At 35.8% G+C, this 9,956-nt stretch overlaps 1 protein-coding gene and 1 long non-coding RNA gene across 2 annotated transcripts; both read left to right on the forward strand.

Moving 5' to 3' along the window:
• Positions 1-325: 325 nt before the first annotated feature.
• LOC136817981 (uncharacterized) lies at positions 326-4,846 on the forward strand. Its single transcript, XM_067074348.1, has 4 exons — positions 326-460; positions 1,184-1,466; positions 3,354-3,724; positions 4,705-4,846. Exons 1-4 carry the CDS (start codon positions 373-375, stop codon positions 4,746-4,748), a joined length of 786 nt encoding a protein of 261 aa, XP_066930449.1. The 5' UTR covers positions 326-372; the 3' UTR covers positions 4,749-4,846.
• Positions 4,847-5,055: 209 nt separating this feature from the next.
• LOC136818051 (uncharacterized) lies at positions 5,056-8,100 on the forward strand. Its single transcript, XR_010848193.1, has 3 exons — positions 5,056-5,367; positions 7,269-7,410; positions 7,745-8,100. It is a non-coding gene; the product is annotated as an uncharacterized lncRNA (long non-coding RNA).
• Positions 8,101-9,956: the final 1,856 nt, after the last annotated feature.

Here is a 9,956-nt window from a genome sequence, read left to right on the forward strand (position 1 = left end):
ATCAACAAAAAGATTATGTCAGAGTGTAGGAGTTGACATGTAGTTCATCAAAAGACTTCATCGTAGTCTTCTTATCATTGAGATGTTGAGATGATTTCTTTTACACAAAAAAAGAAAAGACGCGACACTGAAATTTGAGATGTTCCTTTAAAAGTACTAAAAAGGATTAGTGACTTTTACGACCTCTTACTTTTCAAATAAAACCTGAATGTCGTTAAAGATGAAACACATATCATTTCGAACAATCAAACGTGTCGGCAAGACCGCCAGGTCCATACGAACCGTTCGGTTTGTATGTGTGCTCAGAATAGTAATGTTCAAAGATTCAACTTTTTTCTTTTACTTTTTATAACAGAATAAAATACAAAAAAGATGTATTCCAGAAAGGTTGTATTCTTGCTTTTGTTGGTCAATTTTGTTTACTCCTTTGAAGAGAGTGAAGAAGAAAGTGGTTCAGGCAGTAAGTATTGTTGCATAACTCCTTCAGTACTTTGCGGGGAAACAAGAATTTATTGTTTTTTTTTTTAAGCCAAGGTACGTCAACTTCAAAGGCAAAATAGATGGTGGGGTTCTTTGGAAAGACCTATCTTCTTAGCGTACTTATTTTTTGAATTAGGCCATCAATCAAGATTACCGTCAGCCGAAAAAAGGGTAAATAAATGAAGGAAATTTTGTTGGGTAGTAATAGCTATACTTTTTAATATCGAGTTCTATGCTTTATCATTGAAATATGATTTCTGTGAGTCATCGGCGATTCAACTAAATTTTTGAAGTAATGAGGGGGTCTATGTAACAAATCCTGCATTACTAAAAATATTATCGACAGTAGCACATCGATAGTAGAACCATAGAGTTTCAAGCCCGAAGGGCTAGAGGCAAGACTTCCCTTTTCAGGCAAGATAAATTGAAACTACTCATTTCCCATCCAAAACACGAATAGAACGCGCCGTAATCATGACGACAGATTGTATCTAGCGGTTCCTTTGTTTTGGAGGACTACATTTTTTGAAATCTAACGATAGATTTTAGTTTCAATCTGGCGTATATTGTGTAAAAACTACGCGCGGGCGTTTTAAGTGGTTTCATTTTCCCTCCAGGAGTCTCGCCTCTACTCTTCGGGCTTGAAACTCAATGTTTAGAACGTCGAATTAGACAGAGTCACCTGTATTCCAATTTTTTGTAGTTGATCCTGGAGACAAAATACTGAAAGAATTCGAAGCATTATTATCAAATTTGAAAGACACAGATCTATTAGTGATGGTGGATGTCACTCAACCAGCTGAAAATTTCACTGAAGCATTAAAGAATATATCGAAAGACGCAGTGCCTTGTATGAAGAAATTCAGTGAAGAAAAGAATTCTGTTTCCGTTATGACGTTCTCTTCTACTCCGCAATTGATCATCGACTTTGATTCTCCATGTCTAAAAGATATTGCTTGTATGGAAGACAAAGGAAAAACTATAAAGTAAGAATACTCATGTCAGTATTGTGGGAAACTTAAGATTTTTAAGGAGCTTTTTTCAAAGCTATGATTTGTTGACTTCAAATAATTTTTTTGGCTTTGGCTAAAGTGAAATAGATTATTTTGGTTTCAAGCTCTTTTTTGAATAAGATCCTCAATCCAAATTAAAAGACAACCTTCAGCTCAAAAATAAAGGAAATTAAACTGGGCAGAGTACTGAATAAGTTAAGTAAACCGTCATACACGTTTTTTTATAAGATAACGCAAAATTTTTGAAGTCTTCGGATGTTCTTAAATTTTTGAGCTTTAAGTCTAAAAATGTTCTTAACATGTTCTTATTTTCACCATTTTTTTAGCATTTTTGTCCATTTTCCTTAAGAAATTGGATGTTTTAGAGTCTGCAAGCCCTAAAATGTTCTTAACTTGTTCTTAACATTTTGAGCATTGAAGCCTTATATGTTCTTATATAGTTTGTTCTTATAAAAAAATGTGTATCATGTATTTAAAAAACGATCATTTCGATGACTTACCTTCCCGCAATACATTAATAGGATGAACAATTTCCAGAGGGTTGCTGCTGTTTGTTTACGTGTCGTACTTAAATGTTACTAAAATTATGCAAAAATTATGCAAAAGAGCCTCTTATGTATGATGCGTGACATTGAGTCAATTTCTTGGCTGAAATGATACTATGGAACAATAAAGTATTTGGTTTACATTTTGGAATTAATACACCTTTTCGACCGTAGCCGCCAATTGCAGCGTGGACATTTTTTTGTCCGTTTTACCACGCCCTAAAATCGTCCTAGTCTCTTTTTCGCACCTATAGACAATAGAAAAATGTGTAAAAAAGGATTGGATCGGGTTTAATGTGATAAAACGGACAAAACAATGTCGGCGCGGCAATTGGTGGCTACGGTCAAAAAGATGTATTAAGTAATTATCAATTTTGGGAGCTTCCAAGACTGAAAACTCAAAGATACTAAAACTTGCTTATCAGTGCCCCCTGCCTCGGTGAATTTGGAGTTCAGACAGTCAAGGACACCTTCAAATTAGCCTATCATAGGCTGATTAGCCTATCATAGGCTATTTAGCCGAAAATCGATAAAAACCTCAATTTCTGACGAAATATAAATAGTCGCGTCTATTTTTCACCATTACTTCATTGTCTAAATATTAAATATATATGTAATAAATATATTGTCTAATATTCAATTTTGGAAACAGAAATATGAATAAATTTACTATCCATCGGCTAACTAACCGATTATAGGCTAATTTTCTGATAATAAAGTGCCGTGTACAAAAACACATGTTTGTTAAAAAATTTTTTTTTTCAAAAAGCCCGATTTCCTTACCCTGCGCATGCGCACGCATGCGCAGTACCAAAAAGTGGAATATTTCCTAAACCAAAATTGACCCAAAGTCAAAATTTGTCATGAACATTACTCTGACCATGAGAAACCATGTATTCCTTAGAGAAGACGCGACTATTTATATTTCGTCAGAAATCAAGGCTGATAGGCTAATTTGAAGGTGTCCTTGACTGTCAGACGGGAGTTCAGAGCTCAGGATTCACGGAAATTTAATAAAAACCGGGGGGGGGATTCACAACTGAGCAACTGCACGTTGTTTTTTTATAAGAACATCCAAAATTGTTGAAGCCTTCGGATGTTTCTACCTTTTTGAGTTTTAAGCCTAAAAATGTTCTTATTTTGTTTATTTTGTGAATACTTTTGTCCATTTTCCCAAGAAATCGGGGTTTTTTGAGTCCACGAAGCCTTAGAATGTTCTTAACTTGTTCTTAACATTTTGGCCAGTGAATGTTTTTATATAGTTTGTTCTTAAGAAAAAAAACGTATATCCTGTAAATTTTTAATTCTTTTTCAGGACAAAAAATGAAGCACGTAATTTGAAGAAGGCTTTGAGGAAAGCTAAACAACATTTATCGCATCGTAAAAAGATTTTTAAAGATAAAAAACAATTACTGCTACTCATCACGTTCGGAGCTGATGAACCAGTTTCAAGCAAATCCACAAAAATCACCAAGACTAACGTTTTCTCACGTATTGGTAAAAAATTCAGCCGAGATGACGTCACAGTTGCCGTCGTCGGAATTGGGAAGGAGGCGATCAAACAGAAAAGTCATTTAAGTGATATTCTCCACCCTGAAAAGAAAAATTCGAACGAGGAAGATAAATATTTAATGTTTTCTGAAGAAGACTATATAACGGAGATTCTAATGTTCTCAGTTAATTTCAGTAAGTATGCATACTTCTTTCGACCATTAAAGGTTTTGTTTTTAGATAAGAGTCATATCGTTTGCTTACTTGTCAATTTTAATTCGAAAGCTTTTTCACATTGGATTGATTGGATTCATTGAGCAAGATTGGTCAGAAAAAGGAAAATTTTGCTTATATCAGCACAATATAACAATAGGTAAACACTATCCTGATATGAAGTATGTGTCTGATATGAAACGGAAACACTTATGTAAAAAGAAAACCTTTAAACCCTTTCCGTGTCAAAATTGAATTTATGCTGTTCCACTTTCTTTCAACTTTGTCAAGCGTTTTTCTTAAAGGTTTTATACAAAAAAAAACAACATTTAAACCAATGGTTTTAAAAATCAACAAGTTGTAAATCTTCGTTTTTATCTTTTGAAAAAGATTTTTACCAATTTCAAGCTAAATTTCAATGCTTGATTTTACTTTCGTTTTGAAAAACCAAAATGAAAAGTAGGGTTAAAACTATTATCGCGTCTCTACTTATGTAGTAAACCTTCATAACTCGATTTTCCATAGCATATCTAAACCCCCTGTGCTTTCGCTCATTGGAAAGTTTACCATAATTTCGTCCCTGGTGAGGAAAATACCCCACATTTCATTCCCACTGAGAAATTGACTTAGATTTCATATAAGTTCAAAATTCGATGTAAAGAATTGGGGAGCTACTGTATTTTTTGAGCTCGGAACAATAGAATTTCTATCCACATTAAGAATATCCCCGCTGTGGAGAATGGTACCAATGGGGCTGTGAGACAGGGGTGTATCTCTGGAATGTACCGCTCAATTGAGAGAATCTTTAAGTTATGTTATGTCCACCATTATGGAAGCAAACATTCGATTTGCGTAAGAATTGCCTCTACAGATTCGAAAATTTGCTTCCATAATGGCGAAAATTACGTTACAGAACAAAATATGAAAATCTCTATATCTAAATTTTGATTTATCTCTTATAGCTTGCGTTGATAAGTTCAATGATATTTTTGGTATGGATTTCTGAAGATGTCGATTTGGAGAAGAATTGCTCATTTTGTAACTAATTATTTTATTATTTCATATTTTAAAGCGGCAAAAATAGTATAAAATAGACGAAAGAAATTTCATAGTTTTCCGTTCCCTTCTTCCGAGCTTCATTAAAGTAAAATTTTTGGATTTTAGAAAAATATAAAAGCTGTAGTTCTGTCTCTTGCCGTTTGAAAACATTACGAACCAGCAAAAGAAGGAATAGAATTGGTTTAATTTGAACTTTTCCAGGCATGTTGTCCACAGCAGGCTGTTTCTTCTTTGAAATAACCGTAGTTTGTTTTTTGAACAATTTTTTTACGGTGATTCATTAATAACTTTACATCCGTTAAAACCTTTTTCTATTTTTTCTATGAACTTAATGAATTTTAAGGGGAAAAGATAACATGGAAGCACAGATTGTGTCTTCTTCATTAATAGACTCGTCATTCAGTTTCGTTCCATGTGCTTGTGTAACAAAAAAACTAAAGTTCTTCTTCTAAGAAAATTTGATGATGCTCATCTTCTAAGCAGAAACTATCAAGAAGAGTGAAATGTACATCAAATGTAGTGTTTGTGTGGTTGATAGCTTCAAAGAATCAACAAGTGGAAGACTGGTAAGAAATTATCTTCTGATACCTCCCCCTAGCCTAGAAATCTAAACCAGATTGATTCAGTCACTTTGTAAAATCTGATGGTAAGTTGTGACTGAATATCTAAATATCAGTTTTTCAAGGCAAACTTAAAGTTCCGTACATCATAAATATCATTAAAGCACTGATAACGCTATATTGCCGTCAGCCGTATCTTGGCTTTCTAAAAACTGGATTAGTCAACCAGGCTAACCCCTCTGGATGCGGCCGGGTAGATAGAGAATTCATGGGTTGCTGGTACGATCACCAGTCACCACCCATTCAGCGAAGGAGTAGTTTACATTAGGAAATCTGATCTGGGGTGAGGTACTGGGAGCTGAGAGAAGGTATGACACTCAGCATTCAATCTCATAAGTCTAGCGCAAATAGAAAAGGTAGACTCTCTCTTACTTCCAGCTCCACCGACAGCCACCAGATGAATATACTTACTTACTTTACTTTCACCCTGGGTATGCAGGTTGCGTGCGAATAGTATGTCCGAGCCAAAGATCGACAATCGATTCTTTGAGAACGAAATTTTGTCCCATTTTGACATTTTTACAACTCTGAAGACAACTTAAAGCCAAAATTTTGAAACTTTAATCCAAATTACGAGAATTCCTGGAACGCCTTGAGAGCTAAATTCATGACTGCACACCCTATCAGGAGCTTCAAAGAAGAGTGAGAAAATAAACTCTGAATAAGTGTAAAATTCAAATCGTTTCATCGATTTTAACAGAATTGCACAAAATTAGATACTTAGAGACTTTAAATATTTTCAGTTAATTCTTCAGAGTTTATATTTCATTGCTTCCAAAATTCAGATTTACACCTTTCCTGCAAATAGGTAATCATTGTAATGAGCTTCTTTCTAAAAGTGCTGAGATTTTAATATAGCTAGCAATCGGCTTTTCCAGAAAAAAACTTTACCCCCCCCTGTTGAGGATATCCACTTTAAAAAATATGCTCAACCCTGGATATCCTCTCTTATAAAGATGCTTACCCCTGGATATATTATTTTTTACTAGAAAAGAAACTTTGCCCCCCTGGATATCCTCTCTCTTGTAGATATTTAACCCCCTGGATAACCACTTTTGAACAAAAATTGTTAACCCCCTGGATATCCGATATCCTCAACAGGGGGGGGGCACGGACTATTTCCGGAAAAGCCCGATGGGCTAAAATTGAATGGTATTTTTTTTCACCGGAAACATTTTTTGTCGTTTCGTTAAATGGTGTTATCTTTTAAGTAAAGTCTCCATAAAAATTGACCCAGAAATTTTCTGGTTTCAGCAAATATATATTCAGAATTTTCATATGTCTAGGACCAAAAGTTACAATCCTCAGAAGTAGGTTAAAATTGGTAGATTGGTCCGAAATTATTTTTCATCATTATTTTCGAACATTTTTAAAGCTATCTTTTCAACGAGGTATTAGTTTTCCTCGTATCTTTTCTTCTTCAAGAGCAATGTATTAGACTTATTAAGACTTCCAATTCTTTGGAGGATATCTTTCAAAGTAGAATTCTGAAAATATCCTTGACAAGTATTCATTTTTATACCTCGTAAGTAAGTAAGTAAGTCTGTGACCGCAGTCGGAGGCGACCCAAAGGTTCCTCTTTCGATAGCTATCTACCCGAAGGTAGGGGAGGGCGCCAATCTTTCTCCCTGAATTGCTTCACTTACCCTCGATCTTTCTCTTAATTGCTGAGCATCAAGTAGAGTGGCATCAAGTACCATTTTGAGAATCTTTGGTATAACCCGGCTGGAGGTTGAACCGACAACCTTGCGCACCGTAGCCGGATGCTCTACCATTGCACTACGGCACACTCGTAGATAAGATTCATAGAGGTCCAATACAATTTTACACGTCAATTTACTTCATAGAACAAATTCGATGTTGTTTCGATCGTGGATAGCGTTGTTATTGACCTTGGTCTTGGTCTTGCAAGGTATCAGTGGTGCTAGCAGCAGAACATTCAAACAGAACACGCCCTGTTTACCGCATTTCAATCGTAATTGTGGAAAGGTAAAGTTCTAATTTTTATAAACTAAAATAGAGTCTTGAGTTAGTTTAAGAATGGTAGCTGCAATAAATTTAAAAAATAAATCTCTCATAGAGCCAATTGGCAAAACCTAGTATCCCCTCCCCGAGAAACTAACTATAAGTTATCTGTAAAAATCTCAGACAGGGGCAAAATTTTCGAAATTCAGTCTCTCACAGGGTCGATGTTCGAACTTTGGCTCGGGCATACCTGTCACCTCGCAAAATCCAGTACCCCCTGAGAGAAGCTTCTAAAGTCATCAGTAAAAATCTCTGTGGAACTATAATGATGAATTATAATGATTTTTTTTAATTCTAGAAAGATGAAGGGGCAAATCGGCGTCCGGTTAAATGGATAATCATCCTAAACAAGGTTTTCAAAATACCACAAAGACGATGGTTATTCACAAAGAAATGAAAACGCGAATCATTTTTAAAACAACAAATATGTGTGAGACTGCGTGATATCTGAAGAAACACTTCTTGCCGTTCTGCCTAAAATTTTTGTGAAAAGCTCCGTGAGCGTTCAAATAATGAAGAACGCTATGATTTTTATAGGAGTATGGAAGTTTTGTAATAATCTTTAAAGATGTTTTTTTGTATCTTACTCTATCCAAGGCATGTATTTACAATTTCTGAAAAATACTATGAGGCCCTTAGTCAACCCTCAATTCACGTTTTCACGCACAAAATTTTGCCAATTCACGTATTCACTCGCGATAAAAAAAAACGTTTTTTACCGTAATCTTGCTTTTAATTCTTCGGTGAAGCTTTTGTGACCTTATTTTGGGCTAGTCTTAACCATCTATGGCCTTTTTAAGCTGTTTGACCTACTCTAAGGTCCCGAATAGTAGGGGGGTCTGAATAAAAGGGGGGGGTCCGAAATTTTTGCAAAATGTAATAAACGGGGGGGGGAGTCTGAAATAAACGGGGGGGGGGGTCTGAAAATATTTAGAAGTTTCCTTTTACTTTTTACCAAAATTCGAACGCTCGAAATGGATTAAGCCTGATTTACACTTCAATTCAAAAACAAAAAACTAGAAAATTAATAAACGGCTGGGGTCCTAATAAGAACGGGAACGAAAATTATTATGCGGGGGGGGGGACGTCTATTCGGGACCTTAGTACTCTTATACCATATATTTTCACCAGCGTGAAGATGTATACTGTTTTGTCGTTTTCATCTTTCTCGCTAGCTTTGATCATTTAAAGTAGTTTTAAAGCAATTTGAGCATTCATTGACCGAAATTTTAATCCTGCCACCACACAAAAGCTATTATCCCTCGAATGTATGGTGGTGCAAACCCTGTACCCCACTTTTTAGGAGGTAGACGTAGGTAAATGTAGGTAGGTAAATGTAAAGTTCAAAATTAAGTCTTAGCCTTCCTTGCAGCCGCTTAAGAAGTCTTTTACATGAGGGATAAATTTCAAATTAAGGGCAAAAGTGATGGTCCGTGCAGAGAGAAAATCTTTTAGAATGGCTAAATTTCTTAAAAATAGCTCATGTGCATGGTCGTCTTTGAATGGCATTTGAGACAAGATTAGCTTTAGTTTAGACGGCCCACTTTTTGCCCTGTCTATTCTATTGCGAATTGAAATTGGCAGAAAGTCAGTGCATTGCCCTCTTTTGACATCAATGCAATGTCTTCTTCCGGGGGGGGTACTTAGGCAAAAATGGATGATGGGTATGTGCGGACGGTAAGGGTCGGTTTTTTCACCTTTCGAAGTCTCTTTAAGGGTTGGAAAAATCAGAAAGTTTTAAATTAGTCTCTCTAAGGGTCGGAAAATTCAGGATTTTTAGGAAATTTTTTGATTTCCAGAGAACAAATTGTAATAAAGTCTCTCTAAGGATATGACTTTTTTCAAAAATCGAAAAAAAAAATTCAAAACGTCTCTCTAAGGGTCATCTTTTCAGCAAAAATCAGTCTCTCTAAGGGTCAGTTTTCGGAGGTCCCGTCCGCACATACCCCTCATTCGCCAACCTTAGTACCCCCACCCCGGGGTCTTCTTTCAACCTTTATCAAGAAAATATTTTAATTTTCAAATTAGTACCCGCTTTTTGCCTACTCTAACAATTAGAATAGGCAGGGCAGAAAGTCGGCCGTCTAAACTAGAACTTATTGAGAGCAGATAGCCATATTTGTTCCCACTGTTTCAACGTTAATCTAACATTATATGGACGTTGTGAGCATTAAATAAACGTTCAAAAAACGTTGTGTGCCAGCTGGGTTACTTAGTTACTACGGTATTATTAAAATCACAACAACCAGGTCTGCCTCTTGGTCCCGGGGGGGGGGGGCACTGGGTTTGCGGACTGACGGTATGTGCGGGCCAAAAATTGGCTTTTAAAATTGCACCCTTACAGTGCAGCAAAAATCAGTGAAAATCATACCCTTAGAGTGCATTTTCCCCCAAATTTTCGATCCCTTTCGTGCAAAAAATGGTCAAAATTCTAGCATTTTTGGTCAAATTATCTAGATTTTTCAAGAATTTTCTGAAATTTCTACCCTTACAGTGCATCTCTAGTTTTT

The sequence above is a fragment of the Clytia hemisphaerica genome, unplaced genomic scaffold, assembly GCF_902728285.1.
Source record: "Clytia hemisphaerica strain Z4C2 unplaced genomic scaffold, Clytia hemisphaerica genome assembly, whole genome shotgun sequence".
Lineage (NCBI taxonomy): Eukaryota > Metazoa > Cnidaria > Hydrozoa > Leptothecata > Clytiidae > Clytia > Clytia hemisphaerica.